Source organism: Prunus persica, chromosome G4, assembly GCF_000346465.2.
Source record: "Prunus persica cultivar Lovell chromosome G4, Prunus_persica_NCBIv2, whole genome shotgun sequence".
NCBI lineage: Eukaryota > Viridiplantae > Streptophyta > Magnoliopsida > Rosales > Rosaceae > Prunus > Prunus persica.
The window spans coordinates 13,006,001-13,030,687 of record NC_034012.1 but is presented as its reverse complement, the minus strand read 5'-3'; the positions used below and the strand labels follow the sequence as shown (position 1 = coordinate 13,030,687).

General features: G+C 37.5%; 2 protein-coding genes across 9 annotated transcripts; one reads left to right on the top strand and one right to left on the bottom strand.

The window, feature by feature from the left end:
• On the top strand, nucleotides 5,049-11,942 carry LOC18778469 (protein NRT1/ PTR FAMILY 2.6). Its single transcript, XM_020562894.1, has 4 exons — nucleotides 5,049-5,145; nucleotides 5,280-5,497; nucleotides 9,512-10,059; nucleotides 11,033-11,942. Exons 1-4 carry the CDS (start codon nucleotides 5,049-5,051, stop codon nucleotides 11,874-11,876), a joined length of 1,707 nt encoding a protein of 568 aa, XP_020418483.1. The 3' UTR covers nucleotides 11,877-11,942.
• LOC18781017 (protein MOS2) lies at nucleotides 14,542-19,744 on the bottom strand. 8 transcript variants are annotated; one of them, XR_002271158.1, is made up of 4 exons: nucleotides 18,274-19,744; nucleotides 16,077-16,322; nucleotides 15,913-16,003; nucleotides 15,199-15,661 (listed from the first exon to the last, which is right to left on the bottom strand). XR_002271158.1 is itself a non-coding variant. In XM_007211621.2 (2 exons), exon 1 carries the CDS (start codon nucleotides 19,595-19,597, stop codon nucleotides 18,281-18,283), a length of 1,317 nt encoding a protein of 438 aa, XP_007211683.1. In that variant the 5' UTR covers nucleotides 19,598-19,744; the 3' UTR covers nucleotides 15,691-16,348; nucleotides 18,274-18,280. The 8 variants fall into 8 exon arrangements, 2 of the variants coding, with proteins under 2 accessions (XP_007211683.1, XP_007211682.1); XR_002271159.1 differs by lacking the exons at nucleotides 15,199-15,661; nucleotides 15,913-16,003 and adding an exon at nucleotides 14,542-14,733; XR_002271160.1 differs by lacking the exons at nucleotides 15,199-15,661; nucleotides 15,913-16,003 and adding an exon at nucleotides 14,542-14,725.

Sequence of the window (24,687 nt, the reverse complement as noted above, 5' to 3'; positions counted from 1 at the left end):
GATAAAGAGATTTAGGAATTTACTCTAACTGTTTCATTAAGATTTGCTATTTAATCGCTTTTATATATTTTAAATTCCTCGGTAGATTAATGTAATTTCTTGCTTTCGCATCATTTAAATTTATCATTCGGACCCAAAGCAGAGGTCTAGGCCCGAATAGGGCTATTTTAGTTCGAAAATAGAAGGTTGATTTAGGCCTGAATTACCTTGTTAGGCCCGAATCGACTGGAATCTCGACCCGGTCTAAGGGTTGATTGAATTTAAATTAGGTTTCTAAACCCAAATAGGGTATCATTAACCACGATCTTGGTTCCTTCCTTGTTTGATTAGGTATTGTTCGTATCTATCAGACCGACACACACGAATGAAAGAATATTGAAGTCCTCCTAATTGAGGCATAGAAAAGAACTTATCCAAGCCAATACTCCCCTTGGAGCATAATGGCTTCAGCAGAAGTCCAGAATAAGTGCAAACACAACATATCAACACACTACACTACTCACACTAGGTCTATCTAGGTCTATTGGGTTGGTCTTATACCCAAAAATGGCACGCCTACACAATTCCTGAATCAGGACAGAAGGAGCAAAACGACAGGGCCTAGCCTGAGCTCGCCCGTTCCTATCAACCTGATTCAACTTTAAATTTTGTTTAGAAGTTGAAAGAATCCTCTTTGAGAGCCAAGAAAATCCAATCGGTGCATTGGTTGATCCAACAACCTCCTCACTTTGCAGAGCAATCTGATCCGAATCATCAGAAAGAGTGTTCGCGGGAAAAAGGACCTAACAAAATGACAAAAGATTACATTTGTTTGACATAAGCACTAAAAAGAACCAATAATATAGAGTGCTCACAAAAATAAAGACAAATATATACAACATGATGTCAAACTACATTTATGAATCCTACTGATAGAAAACCGGCTCAGTAAGAGTACCCTGCAACATACTAACCAATCTTTGATCCGTCTGGAAAACCACTGAAGGTTGGACAAGTTAGGAGCAGAAAATACAACAGATGAAACATCATTGTTGTCTAAAACCACTAAAGATAGGATAGGTTGGGAGCATAAGAGATAGCAGAAGAAACACCAGCGTTTGAAACCACTGAAGATAATAACTACTCTTTTCATCCCCATTCGGCAGACCTACTCTTTATTATCCATGTCTTCTTAATTTCAGACAATGTAGATGGTGGTTATCTCTTTTAGTCTCTACTTAACACCACCACTGGTAACGTTTTAGCATCCTCCAATATCTTAGTTATTCCTCTTAAATTAAAGCAATATTTCATTAGATGTCACCTAATATCAGAATTCAGAAGCATGAAAGGCATACTTCGTCATGTTTAAACTAGTCGCATCACACACTATGCATCTTATGTCCAGAAGAAAATGAGTTTGGCATTGGACTATAATGAGTCATATGGATATATTGTGAGGAAGGAGGTTCAGCACGGGCCTGCGTTTTGTATGAAGTTGTGATTTGCTATATCATAAATAGATTCACAATCGGTTCTTCAAATATCGTTGTTCAACTACTCATAGTTGGAAGGCATAACAAGTACAAGGTTAATGTACCAAAAACCAACACAACATAAAACAAATCAAAACAAAATTGGTGAGCAATAATAAGTTAATACCTATATTAAACACACACAAAACCCACGATTACCAAAAAACAAAAGACCCTCACCATTTATATGCTTTGCATAAAACACAAAAACAAGCAGTATGAATAAGCCAATTTTCATAAACGTAAACCATTATATGGGTTCTCTTGAAAATGAAACTTCTAAGATTATACATGCATGTATTCAAATTCAAACCCATAAATACAAAAGTTGAAAGCCAAGAGAAATTAGATCTTCATGTAGCTTTCTAAATTTGATTGTGGGTTTTACTTACACTTGCAAAAAGGAGCACAACTGAGTTTTTTAATTTCAAAGGATTTTTCATGTTTAGGGAGCATCTACAATGGGCTCCCTAAACCATTGAAAAAATACAACTCTAACCAAACTCCCTATCCGCTTCCTAAAATAGGAATTGTCAATGGAGATATAACCCAGTTGGTTGAGCTCTTTTACCCCCACTCATGTGGGTCATCCAATGAATATTTGTGTAAACCCCCATCTCCCAATCGTTTGTACCAAAAATATATATACATGAGACCTCTAGGAGCTCCTCTAATTTAATGCTGCTTTATTTTAATATTATCTGTATTATTTATTTAATGCTAACTATTATTTGTTGTTATTTTTTTGCTTTCATTTTAGTCAAAAATTGAATTAAAAGAGAATTGAAGCATTTATAGAAAGCTATAGAGACCTCCCTAAAATAGCCTTATGGTGTTTTTAGTTAAATTTGAACTGAAAAATAGCGAGTAAGATTGTAGATGCTATAATAGCAGTCCAGATTTCTTCTTAGTTCAGTTTTTGGTTGTATCGATATTTTCCTTTTGCTCTAACATCCTTCTTTATTTTTTTGGTTACAACTCTAAGATCCTTTTAGTTCTAAGAATTTCCTCTCAAAAAGCTATGGGTTGTCTTAATAACGACTTTTGTTGGTTGCTAACTTTTGTTATTTCTATAAAATCTACTTAGTTCCAAGTTTCCTATTGAAATGATGAAAATGAAAATGAAAATTATTGCAGAGAGTTATATACACCTAAGGTTATTGTTATGTAACCAGTTCTTAAGACAGCAAAACCCTTTTTTGCTGACATATAAATTAACAGAAAGGAAAACCTTGCTCTTGTGTCGTAAAACTCGAATTTATAGAAAGGAAAGCCAAAATAGAATTAGACGGAATCTTTGAATTTGGTGCTAACATCTATTGGATGCATAAACATGATCTCTTTCAGAATTTCAACTACATGGGCATGCTTGCTGTTGAAGGTACATATGATATATTGAATGCTCTTTTAAGCCAAAACATCCACCCGGTAGACATTTTGTTGTTGATGGCTGCCTCTGAAACTGAAGGTGACAAGCCAAAAATTGAAGAACACTTTTAAGAGCTGGTGCTAGTTACTCTATCAAAGATGCCGATGGGCGGACAGCTCTTCATTCTTGGTTCTTCAGTTCAGAAAGCATGATTTCAATAATATGTAGTTGCATTTTTTTCTCTTGTTGGGAGTGACTTTATCATCGTGTAATCTTTTTAATAGCTGCTTTAACACATCAATGGCTATAGGCTTTGTCAATTTATACCCTTCCTTGCTTTTAGTTTATCATCGGGTACTGTGTCACTTTGATGAACAACAGAACTATTTATGAGAAGATTAATCTAATTAAGAAATTGTGTTTAGATAAACTAGATTACTGAAATTGTTATAAACTGGAGGGAAAAAAAGAAGAAAGAAACATGATACATCTCCACAAAGATAATAGTTTATTATGTTTTCATTCCAATATGAACTTCAATTAGCCTTTCACTTAAATTCTGAGCAGAACAAGGTTTCTCACCAGGTAAGAAAGTGGAGGAAGATCTAGGAGGATTAAAAAAAAAAAAAGGCAAGAAAGTGAAGAACTAAACATGAGAGGCGTCCTTTGCCTGCATGTAAGGGGATGAACATAACTAAATGATTGTATCCAACATCATTGTTTGTTTAATACATATGGTGCCAAATCAACAAAAATGACAGAAGATTACATTTGTTTGACATAAGCACTAAAATGTTGAGTTACTAACAAAAACTTTAATAAAGAAACACTTGTGCCCACTGTCCAAGATTACTTTGTGAGACTTTCTTTTTCTTGTTCTTGACTTGAAATACTAAACCCTATGAACACTGCCTGAACAATTTGGTCTGTATTGAAGAGTTGGCACGATCTCACACTCCAAATCTGACGAGAAGTATTTCAGCCAACCGCCTAAGAGAAAACAGAATCAGTAAGAGTGGCCCGCAAGTTAGCTACAATACTCTTGATCCAACACCTCATGGTAATAAGCCCATCTCAAGCTTCTTTACCAAAGGTATCTTTTAAGCCTTAACTCCTTTAACTTATAATAAGATAGGTTTTTCCAATTCTATCACCCAACTTAAATATCTACCAAAATATATTAAGATGGACATGAACGTGCACACCGCCATGCAAATATATATATATATATATATATGGGGTTGGGTTTCACAGAGGGCCAGATTCCATTCAGAATGAGAGGCCTCTATCGCGAAGACTGAAATGTGTAATCCGATGTGCCACCTTATTAGCATGACGGGGAAGATATTGAACTGTAATTTGAGGATTAGAAGGCAAAAGTTGACGAACGTCAGACACAAGGCATCTCTCCACCGCCAGACACTCTTCTCACTTTTGCACAAATTGAACATCATTCATGCAATCTGATTCGAGAACCAGAGGCACACATGAAGCATCAATTGCAAAAGACATGCCTACCTTCATAGCATAAAGTTCTGTCTGTGGCAAGAACAGAGATCATTCCAGGGGCCACAATCGCCACAGCCCTAAGCAAGTTATAATTAGAATCACAAACAAGTATCCCAACTCCTCGAGACCCATCCTTCAAGTCAACTGCTACATCGACATTTAATTTGAACGAACCCACCCGCAATGGTTGCCAACAAACATTCTGAGACGGCAAGGAAGGCCTCCTATGACGTGAATCAATCTCAGCTTTAAATTCCGCATCATAGATTTGGGTTTTATACATAAATTTCAAAATTAATGTGTTCATGTATAGGAAATAGAAGTTGTACGGGCCTATATTAGACCAGCCCAAATTATAGTTACCTAATGGAGATGATCATTAGATTTTTAGTCTTGATGCTCTCATATCTCAACTGCTAATGATTTAGGAATAATAGTGGGTGGAAAGATAAGATTGTATTTTTTCAAATTTATATGGTGGGTGGAAAGATAAAGTTGGTGGGGAAATATAATATAGGGTGGAAATAACAGCACTCTATATATATATTGACACATTGGGTTTGCATTTCTTGTTGAAACTGACTACTACCACAAGTCTACAAATACATGCTGCACCAGCAACAACCTTGAGCTTCATTATCAGTTGAACTTCCAACATGGATGGCTCCCTCTCCCACCATGATCATGATTCCCACACGTCATCAGATTTCGGTAGAAGACGTGGTGGTTGGATCACCTTCCCTTTCATCACTGGTCTCTCTCTCTCTCTCTGTCTCTGTCTCTCTCTCTCTCTCTCTCTCTCTCATACACACAAACTAACTTTGTTGTAGTTATAAATTTAAGTATTAATTAATGAGGTGATCTTCTTCTATATGTTGAGTATGTAGGGGCCTTGGCAGGGTTGACACTTGCAGCTGGAGGGTGGCTCTCAAATTTGATTGTGTATCTGATTCAAGAGTTCAATGTGAAGAGCATTGATGCTGCTCAGATTTCAAACGTCGTTACTGGTTTTTCCTTTCTTTCCCCAGTCATTGGAGCAATAATAGCTGATTCTTTCTTTGACTCATTTTCCGTTGTCTCCATTTCTTCCTGCATTTCCTTGCTGGTAATAAAAGTCCCCATCTCTTTGTTTACATTTGCAATTCTTTATGTGTTAAAACCTCAGCCTTAGTATGGAATATTTATCTTTTTAATAAAGAAAAAACTAGGCCTGTTTATAATTTTAGCAAAGATACTTGGAAATAGAAAGTTTTGATTGAATTCCTTGCTATAAAATCAATTTCTTGTTCTTGAATACATCACCATGGATCAAATATTGATGGTTCATTTGTTATTTGCCATGTCAATTTTATTGTGCATCCAAAATCTTAGTACCCCTATTCTTGACTGAAATTACCTGTATGTTGACTAAAAATACCTAGAGGAGGGTGAATAGGCCAATTTAAGATTATGATCTTAAATTAAATATAAACTTCGGTAGCAGGATTGATATGGCTTATCAATCATGAAATGTGCTGTGCATAAAATAAAAGAACACGCAGATAATTATTTTATGTGGTAAAACCCCACCTCTGGGGAAAATCCACGGGACTCCTCAGTCCAATACAAATCCACTATAGAACGATGATTACAAGAAGTACTCACACACTTATCCTATACACATTCTAGATAATGTTTACCGACTTCTTCGTAACTCAACTTCTGTCATGGGATGATCTTTGACACTCCTTATGTTGAACGCAATGCTGGTCACGATTGCTTCAAGCTTGCCGGAGGAAAATCGACACCACGGTCTTGGTGCCCTTAACCGTATGAGTCACCGACATGCATATGAATACAATATGAAAGAAGAAAGGATTTGATAAATCACCAAGTAAACAAGGAACACTTGATGACTTATCTAAGAAAATAAGCACAACAACTTTCTCAAAACAGATTCAATATTTTCACAGAAAAACCAATACGTTGAAAGCTCCTCATCCATGCAGGTTTCTTTCAATTGAGAGAAACCCACGTGAGTACACTTCATATGCAACAAGGATTCACAAAACCAATTCAACTAATAATTCTAAACATCATGCAAAAAGGTCTCTTCATTGAGACGCCAACACAGCAGCCAAACAATTATCCAATTATCAATATAAATTCTAATTCCATTCACATGCTATGTGATGACGCCAACTAATGCAACAAGTGAGGAAACCTAATGACTTTCCACTACAGCCAATTTTTTAAAACAATATCTACCTAAACAAATTAATTAGACCAAACCAGTAGGAAATAATATCAAGAGATAAAATCTAATCCTATTAAAAATATGATTAACATAAAAATACTTGAGTGAAAATAACTCCAATTAGGAATCCTATAATGAATGCATGATTATGTCATGATTTACCTGAAATCAGTTCATATCGGTCAAGTCATGCCTTGGAAGTATGGGATTGAACGGGTTGTGCCAAAACGTCCAGTAACAATTCTTCACACACTAATTTTTCACCTATACTAGAGTCTAGGAAATGAGAATACAAAATTCATACTAACATTGACTCTTAAATCCCAATTCTTTGGAGGACAAGAAAATCTTCCATCAATCAATACTTACATGGTTCTGTCACAATTCTCTCTTCTCAGTCTTCCGATCTCAGGGAACAAAGAATTTCTCATTTCTCATTCTTTTCCATCTCTTTTCTCCAATCTCTAAGGGACAAAAGAATTTCCCAATTCTTCCTCTTTTCTATCTCCTTTCTACAATCTCTAAGGGACCAAAGAATTTCCCAATTCTTCTTTCTTTCTATCTGCTTTCTCTAAATTCTCAGGGAACAAAGAATTTCCCTCTTCTCTTATACTATCTCTTTCGAGATGTGGGGGTCTGATTACATAATTGATTAGGATGCAATTATTTGGAAAATTTGGGATATTTGATGGTTCATACGTACAGTGAATCAGTTGGTAGTCAATAAGGTTGATAAATTAGTTTACTAGAAGAGTTGATGGAGCATGTATTATGCCTCTGATATTACTTGTTAATCAATTGTCGAAGTTTGATGGGGTGTATTTGAGTTATCTGTGGTTACTATACTAGGTTGAGCATATGTCTTCATTGGAGCAAAATGATGGAATAGAGTATGTACTCTTTTGATATGCCTCAAATTGCAAAAAAAACTTGTATGAAACGAGGATTGCACTGTTTTGCTATTCTCGACAATCAAAGGCTATCATGTGAAAAATTTATCACACGTGGCATACCGTGATTGGCCGGGAATAGTAAAATTGTGATATCCCCGTTTCATGTAAGTGTTTCTCCTCAAATTGGCCAACTTTGTTGGGTTATGCTTCACATGCAACTCAATATAGCAGTACTCTTAGAGCACTTCTAGCGATAAGGGGAAGCCCAGGCAGGAGAAGGCCTAGGCCCGCTTGATGGCTCCAGCGAGCAAGGGCAAGCCCGGGCAAGGTGTGGGGCCCACCAACCCAGGCAAGCCCAAAGAAAAATCCAGCACGAGCTGCTGCCTGGGCAAGTGATGTAATGCTGATGTCATTCCAATTAAAATAATAATAATAAAGGGAAAAAAATATCAAAAAATTCAGAATTTTTTTTTATATAAATACCTAGCCATATTCTTTCATTCCCACACCAAAATCCTAAACCCTATCAAAATTAATTATTTATGTATAAAAAAATAAAAATAATTCAAAGTGAATAGTAATCACCCTTTGCCATGACAATTAGTAGAAACACACTTTGCCTTTTGCGAGGACTGGCACTATTCATGTAAATAGTAACAGCCCTTGCCTCTCCTTGCCCCTTGCCATGGCAAATGGGTGGAAGTGCTCTTATGTCTCAAGCTTTAGATTGGTGCTCTAAATAAAACAAAAATGCAGTCTACTCTGCTTCAACTACATCAAAATTCAATGCTTTTCTGCTTCTTTGGTTTAAACATTGTTCCAATCTCATGGTTGGATTCTCCACCCATGATCTTGCCGAGCGATGTTAGAGTATGCAAAACTAGGACTGTGAAAAGTGTCACCTATTGACTGATGTTATAGAAATAGTTACTAAGCTGTTATACTCAGAGCCTTATAAAGCTTAACTCCTTGTAATTGTATAGTTATCTGAGAAACAATACAGAAAAGTTCATCTTCTTAATTCTCTCTCTATTTCTCTTTCGTTAACATGTTCTAACTATAACCACTGGCCATAATGATTGATATAAAAATACACATCAAGAAATGTATCATCTAATTAGCTATTGTGATTAGAAAGTTTGAGTCCTTTAACATTACACAGTCAATTTGAATAAAACAATATGTACTATAACTACCTCTCTTATAAAATTAGGACCCATTATATTTGATTTGAGATTCTGGCAACATACAACATCGGCTACAATAACTATCAATTAAAAGTGAATACAAAACTTGAATCTTTGAACATACAATTGTTGAAATCGGAGAGATAGAGGATGAACAACAGACATACTCAACTAAAAGAACATCCATATGACCCAAATAGCATAAATGCAACTAACAATCTAAAATCCACCGCATATCATAATATGACAAAATAGAACCCCCATAGCCAAACATGGAATTGAAGTCAGCAAGTCGAATCAATATGAGCAGCCACAATTTGAGTAGTAATCTTATAGAAAACAGCAACAAATCCCAATCAATGGATCTTTAAATTCGCAAATCAATAAAGAATAACGTGAAACAGCCACAATTCTACATACTTCCGCAAGAATTATCGTATGATCCCATCATATGTGACTTTGATATGCAACATATATGTGAGCTTCACTATAGTCGTAGCACATACATGTTTTAAAAGGTAAATTAAATGTTTACAAAGGGAAGTCGTGTATGACACAAAAATTCTTTAAATTCTAATATCAAGTCATATGGTTAGTTAACGTCATAATTAAATGTGGTAATTCTAGTATTATTTTTTTTTGGAGCGAAAAGATGCATTATTGTTTATAAATGCCTAGCTCACTAGTGACTTGAAAGACATAATTATGCATCAGATGGACCCCCTAAATAGTCAAAACTCCACATATATATATGATCATATTGCAATCTTAATAATCATCTCTTGGCTTGGCTTGGCTTGCAGGGTATTGTTCTATTAGTGTTAACTGAGACATTTAACTCGTTGAAGCCTCAACCTTGTGTGAAGGAACCAGACGTATGCCAACCCACCTCCAAGCTACAGCATGCAATCTTGTACACAGCTATAGCCCTAGCAACAATTGGGGTGGGAGGCACAAGATACACCATGGCAACAATGGGAGCAAATCAGTTTGAAAACCGTAAGAACCAAGCCACTTTCTTCAACTGGTTCTTCTTCACCCTCTACACAGCTACAGTGGTCAGCTTCACAGCCATCGTCTATGTTGAGGACAATGTGAGTTGGAGATTAGGGTTTGGCCTGTGCGCTATTGCCAACCTAATTGGACTGGTCATTTTCTTGTGTGGGGCCCGTTTCTATCATTTTGATAAACCACAAGGGAGCCCATTTGTGGGTTTGGCTCGCGTGGTTGTTGCTTCAGCTCGGAAAAGGAATCTCCAGCACTCGTCTGGCGGAAGCAAGGATTATTACTATGGGCACGGTGGAGTGACAGATGACTTGGTGGGTTCTGCAGCACCTAGCTCCAGCTTCAGGTACAAGCATTACTTTAAATTTCTAATGTTTTATTAGCTAACTTAAGATTTTAGGGTCAGTATAACATAGTATCAACCACGCTTTGATTTATCCTTTCTCTCATATGCCTTATCGTTATTGACCAATTTCGTAACAGTTTAAGATCCAATGATCGTCTAACATCTAAGCCATTTAGATTTCCTTTTGAGAAGATGTTGATGTTTTTTTGTTCACTAAGCCATTTGGGTAGAATAATGCATCTAAGTTAATAATGTACCTAAAGGACAAAAATTAAAATCTAATCTATGATCAGAGTTTAATAATAAGTCATCTTGTCAGGGTTTAAAAACAGGTCACCAATTAATGGTTGACATGCTAGAGCAGGCAGTGGTCTTGATGATCACCAATGTAAACTGATTCGTCAGGACAGGAGGAGGAGCTAGCACCAGAGATACTAGATATGGTGCAGTCAAAATGGTAGTGTGTTCATCATGGCGCACAATTGTGTATAGAGATTTCATGTAAAGCAAATGCACTTAATTATTAGAGAGAGAAAAACAAAATGCACCAAATGCGTTAACTATAATGCTTTGCAAAGTCTCATTATTTGGGTAGACTTCGTTGCCTAGTTGTCATCTCTTGGGGGCATATGATCCTTACTCATCCCTCTGTCATCGAAAGAAAATGATTTTTCTAACTTTTAGTTTAGTGGTGTTTCTCTTTCTAATGTCGGAAGAGGTCCAAATTTAAATCCCCTCCTGCGTCAACCAAAGTCTCATTTTCTCCACTTCGGCCTCATTTTTTTGCCAAAAAGATAAAAGCCTTCATAAAAGATCATTTCCTTGCCTTTTTTGGTTTGATTTATTTTTCTTTCTGTCCTTTTGTTATACTATAATTTTCACTTTCGCTACAAGGTTCTAATATGCTTGAAAAGCCTTTGGACAGCAGAATATATATAAGGCTAATGACACATGCCTTCTCATATACATACAGGTTTCTTAACCGTGCAGCACAGAAAATTGAAGGAGACATTAAACCAGATGGTTCAATTGGAAAACCGTGGAGACAATGCACAGTGCAACAAGTAGAAGATTTCAAGACCCTCATAAGAATTTTGCCAGTATGGTCAACTACTATTTTCTTAGGTACCCCAGTAGCAGTCCAATATAGCTTAACCATCTTGCAGGCTCTCTCCATGGACCGTCAGATTGGGCCTCATTTTAACATCCCAGCAGGGTCTATTTTAGTTGTTGTCTTCTTCTCCACTGCCATCTCTCTCACTGTTATTGACAGGTTCTTGTGGCCCACGTGGCAGAAGTTGACTGGTCAGTTCCCAACATTCCTCCAACGCATAGGATTAGGCCACGTGTTAAACATTCTCGGCATGGTTGTTTCAGCACTAGTGGAGTCAAAAAGGCTTAAAATAGCAAAAACCCACCACCTCCAAGACCAGCTTGGTGCAATTGTCCCCATGTTGGCCTTGTGGCTTTTCCCACAGTTAATTTTGGTAGGCATTGGAGAGGCATTTCATTATCCGGGACAAGTTGCATTGTTTTATCAAGAATTTCCGGTGTCACTCCGAAGCACATCGACCACCATGGCCTCGTTGATCATTGGGATTTCATTTTATTTAGGCACAGGTGTGATTAATTTGATTCAAAAGGTCACAAGATGGCTGCCAGACAATATAAATAATGGGAAGCTAGAGAATGTGTATTGGATGTTAGTTGTGGTGGGGGTGCTAAATTTTGGTTACTATTTAGTGTGTGCTAGCTTGTACAAGTATCAAAATGTAGCGGGTGCAGATTGTAATTCTGGCCCTGATAGTGAGAAGTGATGTGTGGTTAGTGGCTAAATAGAGTCATTATCTAAGTTATCAATTAACTACCATGACAAGTATGTGCCAAGTATTACTATCAAGTTACATGTATTTCTCTTGTTTTGAGATAAAACCAACGTTATGAAGGAAAGTTTATTAATTTGAGACATGAACTTGACCCCGATCAATAATATCCTCTAAAAATATGTTCTGAATAAAATAAGCGAGGAGCTCATACTAAATAAGAAAACACTCACAAGCCAAATCATACTTAGCTAGTCTATGTATATCTCATATTTATCTTTTGTACAGAAATGCATGTTTGACATTCACAATACAAGGGAACGCTAACTATACATTTTTTAAGAAAAATTAAGGGGTAGCAATAAAACACTACCATATATGTGTCTCTTAATTTTTCAACGTGGGACAATACTCTTAATAGTAACTAGTATGGTGCATCACAAAAGCTCATTTACCACATTTACTGTAACATCCCACATCGACTAACGGAGATGGGGTAATATGCCTTATATGTACATGCTCGCCTCCATCTAGTACGAGGTCTTTTGGGAGCTCACTGGCTTCAGAGTCATAGGAACTCCGAAGTTAAGCGAATTGGGGCTAGAGCAATCCCAGGATGAGTGACCTATTAGGAAGTTGCTTGTAAGTTCCCAGAAACAAAACTGTGAGGGCAGAAATGGGGGGCCCAAAACGGACAATATCGTGCTAGACGGAGCCGATCCCGGGATATGACATTTACCCTTAATACGTGAAGGCAATTAATGTGGCATATAATATGGACATGCCACATCTTGTGGTATAGAAATATGGGATAAAAATGTGATAAGTGTAGCATTACTTTTTTAAAAAAATATTTATTTTAAATTTCTTTTTTTTAATTGATTTTAAAATTTCTTATGTGGAGGTGGGCTCCACTTGCCATGTCACCCACTTAATTGATGGATAATGATCCATGTGTACAAAATTACAAAAACACGTTTGCCACATCATCAAAGTTAATAGGCTTTTGGATGGAGTTGAATAGATGAAACTGGATCATTTTAAGTTTGAGGGGCAAAGTGGGATTTGACCAAAATTTCATAAGTATTGGTTTAATTAAGTCTAAATAATTAGAAGGGGACCCGAAAGCCGATGGTTCAATTCCAAAGCCATGGAGGAGGCTGTTCTATTCACATTCCAACAAGTAGAAGATGTCAAAAAGCGTGTTTGAATGAAGTTCGTCTAGAATTTTAGTATGTTGAAATAAAGGCTAGTTTTGCACATTTTCTTACTCAAGTGCCAATGCTATTATTCGACAGATGCTGAAGATGATAATGCGGAAAATAACTGCTTCTTCTTCTTCTTATTGCACCCAGAGGCGGATCTAGAATTTTTCATTCCGGGGTCAGCGTGTAAAAGGTTAAAAAAAATTCTATACAAAATAGGCTCATCGAAATGAAACGATAATATTCCAATTCATAGTTAATAGATAAAACCATACAAAGTACTCATGTTCATTATCAAAGAGAACTGCATCAACTTCAAAAAATAGACAGACACTTTAATAAACTATAAATATCTCTAAGAATGTGATAATAAACCAAAAAATAGCGCTATTCTTTTCTCCTCCCAAAGCGTCTTGTCCTATTCGACATAAGAGCTGACATATATTAGTGTAATCTTGCTCATTTTAGGGCATGCGCGTCATTTTTTAGTTCCGTCGTCATTTTGATTTTGGGCTTTATTTGCATTTCTTTTGGGACTAGCTCTCAAACTTTAAACCCTTATGATTACTGTCTCAAGAGGAGCTTATTCAAGCAAATATTTTTTCAAAACGTAAGAGCAGCTCCAGCGCTGCTATCAAACTGGGCAAAAGGCCCCCCCGGCAAGCCCAATGCGGCTCCAGCGCAGGAAATCCAGCCCGGGCAAGGCATGGGATCCACCAGCCCGGGCAAGCCCACAGGCAGAAATTGACTAGGTTGTTGCCCGCGGGCTGTTGACATCAGCAGCTGATTTTCAATTATTTTTTTACTGTTGGACCCACCAGCCCACATTGCCCAATGGTTACAAGCCACGTGGCTTCTCCCGGAGCCTCCGATCAAAAAATCTTGCACAATCCGACAGTTGTCCAATTTTTGGCTAAAAAAAATTGAAAAAAATATCAAAAAAATTTAAAAAAAATATCAAGAAATTCTGGAAATTTTTTCTATACATACCTGCCAATATTATTCACTTTCCACACCAAATTTAATTTCAAAATTTTATCCAAAAATGTTATCTTGATTTTTAAGTGAGAATTTTACGATAAATATTAACACTTGGGAATCAAAAATCTTATCTAAAAAGCTTATCAAAATTAATAGTTTAAGTATAAAAAATAAAAAATAAATTTAAGTAAATAGTAATTGCCTTAGACTTAGCCCTCATAGGTGGAACCACAAATGGCAAGGCTGACACTATTTATGTGAATAGTGGCAGCCCTTGCTTGCCCTTGCCCTAGACTTAGCCCTTATGGGTGGAGATGCTCTAAGAGTTAGGTTATTCTTTTAAAACTCTTTGTGGATTGAACATTTAAGGCTTTTGTCCTAGATTGACCTTAGGTCCCTTCATGCATTCATATCATACATGAAAAATTATTTTATTAAAAATATTGGCTAAAACCAACTCAAAATAAAACAAATCAAAACAAAATTGGCACATCAACCTCGTATTTGAAGAACCAATCAAGCCCATGCTGAATCTCCTTCCTCACAATACATCCATGACTCACTCTAGTCTCCAAACATGACTTCCACTCCCTTAGCAGAGTATACTGTTTCTTTGGCTGGCATTGATGGTGTTGTCTCTTCTACTCCCAGTTTTGTCTGAAGTGCTTTCAGAAGGATCAAAGTTTGGTTAGCATGTTGCTAAAAATGATAGCTTATTAAGTCAATATATACTTCAAACTAAAATCGCATAAAATGAAAGTTTTCTTATTTGATGTGTAAGGAATAACTTTATTAAACAAAAACCAAAACTCATGATGACTCAAAAACAAAACCAAAAACCAAAAACCCCCACCATTTATGCTTTGCATAAGACACGAAAACAAGAAGTATGAATAACATCCCAGCTCCATTTTCATAAATGTAAACCATTAAACGGCAGTCCAGGTTTCTTCTTCCTTCATTGAATCATTCCTTGGTTGTTTTGATGTTTTCCTTCTATGAACGAAACTTATTGCATAAGAGTTATACACACCTTGCTTTTATTGTTATGTAAAACAGACCAAAAAGTTGCGCAAATGGTGAAGGAAAAATATGAAAGCTTACAGAATGATGATAAAGAATACATTTTGTGCAAAAAGGGAGGAGCCAATCCGGTCTCTCCAACTCAGATTCCGCAACTCTGTCAATAGCAATCATATAGGAACTGAAAAATTCTCCATGCATCGCACATATTATGGATCAATATAATAAACACAAGGAGCAGTCCAATTTGAACTCTCTGGGCTAAATTGTTGAGATTAGAACAAAGGGGTTGGTTTAAATTGCATATAATTAACACGCTATGGAACAAGCTCAATAATAGCTTCTTCTGCAAAGAAACTAGCAAGGTGTTATAGTCCAAGTCTCAGTTCTAGATCAGAAAATTCATTTGTCAAGCCTTCCACATTCTGAACATTAGCATCATTGCAGATAGCCGACTATCCAACCTTATGTGGTGCCAATGATTCTGTTTGGACCACATGTCCAAATTCCACCAAGTAAGATTTGTACCTCTGTGTTTTCAGGACCAGGATAAGGAATTCTCGAGCAAATCTGATACATTTAACGGCAAAAATGATTTAAGAAACAATTTGCAAATAAAATGCTCAGAGATAATTGCAACATCCCTAAACTGGAGAGACAGAAGTTAAGATTGTCTCTCGTCAAGCTTCTTACACTATTTAGAAAACAAGACTTAGTATACTCTAACATGACATCCTTCTGGCACACCACAAAACCCCTACTATCAAGGTTAACCGACAGGCTTGTTTATACATATGGCAGTGGTTGAACTAGTTGCTCACCATCAATCAAAATCTCTACACCTATAAAACATCAGGTGAGACTAGTCTTCATGATTGAAAGCATAGGTCCAAACGGAAGTGACATGGATACCTGAAGTTCTCACAAATAAACACGAATTACTTTATGTAATATCCTATAAATTGAAAGCCGTTTCCATAAGTACCTGTAGAAATGGTAACTCTTGCAATCACATGCAATCACATCATATGGCTCCTTAGGAATAAATGGTAACACTTCTCTTTGATCATCTCCTGCTTTACAAGCTCTGTCTCATTTTTTCCCCAAATCTTCCTCTGAAAGGCATTCAACCTTTCCCCTTATGCCACTAATATATCCCGTCAGGACCCCCATTAACACAGAAGGTATCAACTTGGATGGATGGTGTCTCCATATCATATGTATATACACCCTGCAATTTGATAAGTTGAAATACCTCTGCAGTCAGAAATAGGTGGTTAAGATTTATAAATTTAAAAATAAATATATTAAAAAAACCTATTATTTACAAGCAATGATACGTGAAAGCTTAACACGAAAGATGTTGCTTTCAGAATGATTTGGATCGCAACTTGAAGGGCTATCTCTATTAGACAAGCAGGAACCATTGACGGTCGTGCTAAACATTTTGGATCTGCAGTTAAGTGCAACAATACAGAAAAATCTAACTTCTCCCCAGTATAACAGCACAGTCCATTAAATTTGGACCCAATAGTTCTCCCAACACAATTCCTCTCCATATCATGCTCGCAAGATATCAATATTAGAAGTCACAATTCAAACGACAATAAATGCCCTTTGCATTTACCTAGGTGCAGTAGTAGTTGTTCCTAGCCTTGTCCGGTAAATCCACGTTTAAGTGAAGTAACTTCAAACCACCTTCCAGAATATCTAATAGTGGAAAATTTTCCACGCTGTCAGTTGCACCTTGGATTGAGGTTGCATCACACACAATCCTAGAGAAGAGCATTGTCGCTGCGAAAACTTCTTTAAATTATTCTAATATGTACGTGTCTTGGATATATTATATAGGTGTTTTTTACAAATCATTTGTGAACGATTCTAACTTGAAGTTACTTATAAGCAACAAAACTAGACTCTTTCGCAGTGATTTCCAATGATTCTAATAATACGTGATCCATACTCTAAAAGCATCATATGTTCATCTAATCAGGCTGTGACTCAGGACCGAAATGTACCATAGTTTATGATTTTCCAAGAGGATACAAATGATTGGATGAAGAGAGATGCACACTTGAAATAAAATCACAATTGCTCAAACCAAAATTCCATAACCTTAAAACACACAGCCTGTTGCATCTGGATTTGTGAAGCCGAAGCAATAGGTAAGGTTAATAGATCAAATGCAAAAGGCAGTGATATTTAAAATGGTTATGAATCAAATGGACGTAGGAGAGACAGTCTCAGTAGCTGCTTGCTATTAGGATACTTAGTTTCATACTGCAAGAATATTTCTGACTGCTTACTTTCACAATGCAAGGATAGCTCACTGTTTGACTTTGGGTCATGATTGAGGTTAATGATGGGAAAGTTGAGAAAAAAAAGTTTGATACTGGAGACAATACTTTGGTGTCAATACAAGCAAGAAAATGGGCATCAGGTTGCAGTACTTACGTAAGTAGATTTGGACCTTGTTATATAAAATGATTCTATCTTTGCTTTATATGTCAGTCCATTGTTTGACTTTTACTTCCCGCTTAGCAGTTAGCAGATTTCTACGTATAAAGATATTTCTTTAAAAAGAGCGACCTTTGCAGACTAAAAGAGATCCAGAAAAATCCAAATATTAGACTAAATCAACTGATATTCTATTGTCTTAAATCATCCAATTCTTAAACTACTACTTGTTAAAAAATGACCTTTTCAGATCGAGATATTATCTCTCTTTCCGCTATTCAGAAGTTAAATCATTAAATAACTAAAAGAATTTTAACTTATAACCCAAGGAGTGCCAGTACCCCCCTTCTAATTGGCACAAATCGCTCATCATACAACTCACAGAAAGTTGGATTTGGTAGAATGAAGACTGATGGTATAGATGGAAGTTAAAAGAAATTAAACAAAGTACACAAAAGTACATACGTGGAATTCCCATAAGTTAAACATCATGGCAAACACCTTCAATTTAAAGATATGTATCTGATCAAAGTAATCAAACTGAGAATACTAGAAATGTCATGCACTGTAGAAAATGAGACAACATACTTCTAAGTTTAAGGAGAAAGTAAAGCATAAAGGGAATCAAATTGTGGTAAAGCATGAGAAACCGAGATACAAATTTAGACAATAAATTTCAGCTTGCAAATACAGCATCAAGGGAATTGAATTCTGGTTCAAAGTACCTATGAATCAATATCCAAGGTCGCTGGGATCCCCAGTAAACTCAGCAATCTGCTCAAGACTCACATTGAGCAATTCATGGGTATCAGCATCTCTGACAACACCAGTTTCTCGGTCTGAATCCTTCTCAACAAGATTGCCAAAGACCCCCTTGTGCTTTCCAGACAACACAAGAACGGATCCGCCCCGTCTTGGCAGCGCAGTCTCAAGAAAATCCTGGGACACCCCCTGCACAAGCTCCCTACTCCCATCCATAGATATATCACAAGTTTTGGGTCCAACCACATCCATCACCTCCCCTTTTTTCAAATAAAATTTCCCACCTTTCAAGTCCTTGCTTATAACCCTAACTCGAATGTGACGGGCAAGCCACGTTGAATAGCCCCTCTGCTCTTCTCGTCTTGGCTTACTATCACTACCCACTTTCCTTTGGGCCTCCTTCAATCTCTTCAAGCACTTCTCTTCTTCTTTCGAACCCAATTCCGCAACTTGATCCACATTCACTTTCACTACCTCTTGCTCTTGCTCTTTGCCCCTACTCGAGAGCTTCAATACCAGTTTTCCATTGCCCAATTTCTCAACAATCCTACCCCTCAAACCCACATAGGCTCTACCCGAAACAATCCTCACCTCCTTACCCAAATCCCCATCTTTCTTTCTCTCTTTCTCTTGCTTTTTCTCTTTCTCCTTCGGATTCATATGAAACCCTAACCCGTGCCTATCAGTACTCCTTGTATACTCCACAACCTTCGTATCTTCCTTAGCATTCTTTCCAATCCCTCTACCCGGGTACCACCCGTACCCAGAAAGCAACGCCTCGCCGTAACCCTCTACCGGCATCTCATCAAACTCCTCCAAGCCCCTGTGATCCGACAAGCGCTCCAAGTCGTCTTTAAATTTCTGAAGCAGAGTGTCCTCCACACCTCTCAATCTCGGCCGTTCATCACCACCGTCCCGATTCTCCGATTCCGCATCCAATTTCTGCCGCACATTGAGACCGTACGAAATCTTCGCATCGGGGTCGTCGGTGACCGATAGCGTCTCGACCTCGAACTTAAGTTCTTGGCCTCCGGGCTCGGTGATTGGAAGCTCGAGATTCTTCATCTTCTTGTGGGGCCGCCACTCGTTCGGGATCGGAGCGATTACGCGGGTTTTGGGGTCGGTGGATAGGGTTTTGGAGGCGTCGAATTCGTTGACAAAGTGTTTCGAAGCGGCGTCGTTTGGGTTGCCATTGCCATCGTCGAAGGTGGTGGCGGTGGTTGACGGTTTGCGTTTAGGGTTTGATTTTGAAGAGGATTTGGGTGGCAGAGAGAAGGAGAGTTTCATGGTTTCGTTTCCCTCTTTGATTTTTCAGAGAGAAACGATGATTAGGCTGCTACTGGCTATGTTTAACAGCTTTGACTCCCTGATCCTCTAAGAGCAAGTACACCGCTATACGCAAACCCTGGCAGCAGCCCCCCCAAGCCCAGGTTTCACCCTCCAGCGCCAAGCCTGCAGCCCGGGCAAGCCCAAGGGCAGTTCTTGACTGGGCTGTAGCCCGACTTGGCTGACGTCATTCGTGAGACGCAGACATCAGCGCAGTGAATTCAGATTTTTTTTTTACCGTTGGCACGTGAATTTCACCGCGCTTATGTCAGCATGACGTCACTCTCTGACAGCTCCCAACGGTAGACGCCACGTGGCGCTTCCCGGACGCTCCGATCTATTTTTGCATAGAAATTCGACGATCTTGAGTTTTTTGGCTAAAAAAATTCAAAAAATTTTTTAAAAAAAAACAAAAAATTTTTGGATTTTTTTTCCCTATAAGAGCAAGTCCAGTAGCAAGGCTGGACTCGGGTTGGGGGTGGGGGTGGTTTGGAAAAAAAGTGGGTTTCCAGCAGTAGAAGGCAGCCCGGGCAAGAGGTGGGGGCCACGAGACTGGGCTGGCCCGAGGTGGAGTTCGGCCCGAGCAAGCGCCCGAGGGCGGTGACGTCATGGCGTCAGGCGTCAGCCCTTCAGCATTTCAAATTTTTTTTACAGTTGGCGCATGCATTGCATGCGCCAACATTAAAAAAAATTTGAAAACGACGCGCTACAGTAGCCGCCAACGACTACCTTCCACATGTCAGCCTATTGGCTCTCCGATTCTATTTTTTCCTTCAATCCAACGGCAGCCAATTTTTCTGCAATAAAAAATTGAAAAAAAATCGAAATTTTTTTTTAAAAATACACAAAAATTACTGAATTTTTTTTGTATAAATACCAACTAATACTCTTCACTTTTAACACCAAATCCTCTTACATTTTCTTCTCCTTCTACTATTATTCACTTTCTCCTCAATATTTATTCACTTTCTACTCAATATTTTTTCACTTTCAAGTTGTATTTTTCTCTATCATATTATGGGTTCTTCTACTGAAAATGGAGGGGCATGGAGCATGATGGAAGATGTTAGCTTATGTGAGGCTTGAGTCCAAGTTAGTCATTGTCCCGTAACGGGCAATGAGATTAAATTTTCTCATATGTGGAAAAAAATTCATCAAGCATTTTGTGAAAGGGCAATTGGTTCGTCACGTACAGAAATGGCATTATCCAGTAGGTGCAAAATTCTTAATAAAGAGTTGGCGAAATGGAGAAATGCCTTAACAAAAGCGATGGACAACCATCGAAGCGGAGAAAACCTTAGCAGTGAGGTAAATTATTTGTCATTTTCGTTCTATTAATTTCTATGTCATATTAATTTTTATTTAAATGTTTCTTGCAATTTATATATTTTGTTAATATGTCTCTAGTTTTTTTTTATACATGTTGCATTTTTTTTAAAATTTATTGAATTTGCATTAGTTTTTTTTTACATGCTGCATTGCCAATATTTTTTAAAGTTTCTTGCATTTCCATTTTTTTTTTTTTATAGATTATGCAAGCACAAATGTGGTTTGGTGCTACTGGGCAAGGGAAAAAAAGTTTCAACCATACCCATTGTTGGGAGGTGGTGAAGACTTATAAGAGATTCCAAATTATTCCAACGGGTCCGACGGTAGTCTTGAACGAGACTCCACTTCATGAGACGCCGGCATCGGATTCATCTATGGATTCCCCGATGAGTCAAGACTCACCCATTGAAAAGGAGCCAAGGCCTATTGGGAGGAAGGTAGCGAAGGCGAAGAGAGGGAGTAATTCTAGCAAGAATGCATCTAAATTTTTGGAGGAACTTTCAAAGCACCAAGCCATGAGAATTGAAATGGACTTGAAACAACAAGAGCACGATATGGCTATTCAACTAGAATATGCAAAAGAAAGGGAGTATGTACGCAAAGAAAGGGAGTATGTACGCGAACAAGACATTGAAAAAAAAGATCGGGAAACCATGGTCATGGATACAAGCCATATGTCCCCTGAAACAAAACAATTTTGGAAGCTAGAACGAAGGGATGTTATGAGACGAAGACTTTTTCGTGACGATGGACCTAGCAACACGGATTGGTTAAATGATGAAAACCATTAAAATAGTTTGCTTGCCTTTCATGTCTTAGTTTAATTGCCTTTGATTTCATTGTATTTTTTGTTTTGTTTAATTCATTTATTTTATTTTATTAGTTTTATTGCTTTTCTTTTAGTGAATAAAAAAAATATTCAACAAAAATCCTTTTTATTCAAAACATTCCATACATAAAAAACATGCTGCACTGGTTCTCCATTTGGCCATACTGGTTTTTCATAAATTCATGTTAGGGCCGTGTCCATGAGATTTGGTTCATACACTTCATCAATATCGTAATCATATTCATCTTCCACAATCATGTTATGGAGGATGATACAAGTCATCATTATACTCCTAAGCACCTCCTCGTCAAATAGACGTGCCGCTCCCCTGATAATAGCCCACCGGGCTTGAAGGATACCAAAGCACCTCTCAACATCATTTCTGTACCCCTCTTGATAGCGAGCAAAATTTTTTTGCTTATGGGATCGGGGATGTGGAATTGTTTTCACAAATGTTGTCCACCTCGGGTAGATGCCATCAGCTAGATAATACCCGTTCTGGTATATGGCACTGTTGATTTCATATGTGATCACCTAGGACATTCAAATCGTTTTGAGATCCGGCAACTCCGAAGAAGGCGTGCCAAACCCATGTATCAAAACCAGCAACTGCTTCCAGGATGATACTTTTCTGCCCTTTTCTATTTTCGTAATCCCCTTGCCAAGCAGTTGGACAATTTTTCCACTACTAGTGCATGCAGTCAATGCTACCAATCATGCCAGGAAATCCTCGAGACTCGGCTTTTTGGAGAAGCCGTTGTAGGTCCCTGGGCGTAGGTCTGTGTAGGTAGTCTCTGGTGTACAGAGTTTCCACTGCATCACAAAATCGCACCAAGCTCTCCAAAACAGTGGACTTCCCCATCCAGGTAATCTCATCCACCTGATCAGCAGATGACCCATATGCCAACATTCGTATCACAGCTGTGAACTTTTCCTCTGGAAGAAGTCCCAAATTTCCAGCATAATTTCTCTTTTGAACAAAATATTCATCATAATTGCAAATATCATGCATGACTTTATTGAACAAACGGGGTTGCATTCTATATCTCCCTCGAAAATAAACATCAGAGTACAGAGATTGTGGGATAAAATAATCTTTCATAAGATTCTTGCCCCGAGAATGTCTATGTCTGTCCACATTTGGGCCACGGCCTTCTCGTGAACCACGGCGACTCTGGTTTTCTTCCTCCAGCAAAGCAACTGCTATGCCAAGTTGCTCATCTAGTTCTCTCTGCGCCCTTTTGCTTGTAGCTCGTCTACGCATTCTTTCTCTAGTTTCTCGCTCTTGCCTCTCCAAAACCTCTTGCATGTCTGCCATTGAGAATGGAGAATGAAATCTAAAATATGAGAAATGGAAATGTAGAGAAGAACTGGTGTGGGAGGTATGAGCTGAACCTCTGGTTTTATAGAAAAATGTAGACAGATAGATATGACACGCTGCGCAATCTTAGAAGGTGAAAATCTTATCTGAAATTTTAAATTCAAATGAAATTTGAAATTTGAAATTTATCTGAAATTTGAATTTCGAAATGTATCTGAAATTTGACATTTTGAATTTATCTGAATTTTGAATTTTGAAATGTATCTGAAATTTGAAATTTATCTGAAATTTGAAACCGAAAATCTTATCCGATATGAATAGTATTGACACGTAGGAACCCAAGAATCTTTTCCAAAAATATTATCCAAATTAATTGTTTAAGTAAACAAAGTTGTGAAAAAAATATTAAAAAATGAATAGTTTTTGTCATGGCAAGCCTAAACTGCTGGAAACAAGCTTTGCTGAGGGGGGCTAGGGCAGCCACTATTCACGTGAATAGTAGCTGCCCTAGGGCTCCCCTTGCCATGGCAAGGGGCTAACTGGTGAAAATGCTCTAAATACCTAAACATTTTATTCACTTTCCACACCAAATCTTCATACAACTCTTCTCCTTCCAATATTCTTTACTCTCCACTCATATTGTTCTTTCAATATTTTTTGGAATCCACTCATATTTTTCTTCCAATATTTTTTGGAATCCACTCATATTTTTTTTCCAATATTTTTTACTTTCCACTCATATTTTTCTTCCACGTAATGCTATTTAGACACACAACATTGACCACCTTAACTGACCACCTTATGTGGCAACTGATGTGTCATGCCATGTCAATTAATGAATGTTGTCATGTCAATTAAAAAACAAATTAAAAAACCCTAGCATTCCTAGTGAGTGGCCTCACGGCAGCATTCATTAATTGACATGACATGACACATCAGTTGCCACATAAGGTGGTCAATGTTGTGTGTTCAAATAGCATTACTCAAAAAATAAATGGTCACTTCTGTCGAAGGTGGAGGCGCGTGGACAACTCAGGAAGATATTGTGTTGTGTGAGTGTTGGGTGAAAGTTAGTCATTGCCCGGTCACGGACAATGAGATGAAGTTATGTCATATGTAGAGCAAAATTCATGGAGAATTTGCTAAAAGATCGGGTTCACTTAGGACGGAATGGCCTTGGCCAATAGATGGAAAATTTTAAATGAAGAATTAGGGAAATGGAGAGATTCATTGGCAAAAGCGAGGGACAACATTCGAAGCAGTCAAAATCTTGCCGATGAGGTAAAATATTTATAATTGCCATTTTATTCAATTTAATGTATTTTTTTTTTGCATATTCTTTTTTTTTTCTTCTTGCATTTCCAATTTATTTATATTTTGTTACATAATCATTTTTTTTTTCTTGCATTTCCGATATGTTTATATTTTCTTGCATAATCATTTTTTTTCTTGCATTTCCAAATTGTTTATATTTTCTTCCGTATTCATTTTTTTCCTTGCATTTCCAATTTATTTATATTTTCTTCCATATTTATATTTTTGTTCTTGCATTTCCAATTATTTATTTTTAAT

What these genes read in the sequence shown, in the direction of transcription:
- LOC18778469 (XM_020562894.1), top strand. Translation starts at nt 5,049, where the DNA reads ATGGATGGCTCCCTCTCCCACCATGATCATGATTCCCACACGTCATCA. An exon ending in CACCTTCCCTTTCATCACTG is followed by an intron (nt 5,146 to 5,279) that starts GTCTCTCTCTCT and finishes TTGAGTATGTAG; the next exon opens with GGGCCTTGGCAGGGTTGACA. An exon ending in CTTCCTGCATTTCCTTGCTG is followed by an intron (nt 5,498 to 9,511) that starts GTAATAAAAGTC and finishes CTTGGCTTGCAG; the next exon opens with GGTATTGTTCTATTAGTGTT.
- LOC18781017 (XM_007211621.2), bottom strand. Translation starts at nt 19,597, where the DNA reads ATGAAACTCTCCTTCTCTCTGCCACCCAAATCCTCTTCAAAATCAAAC.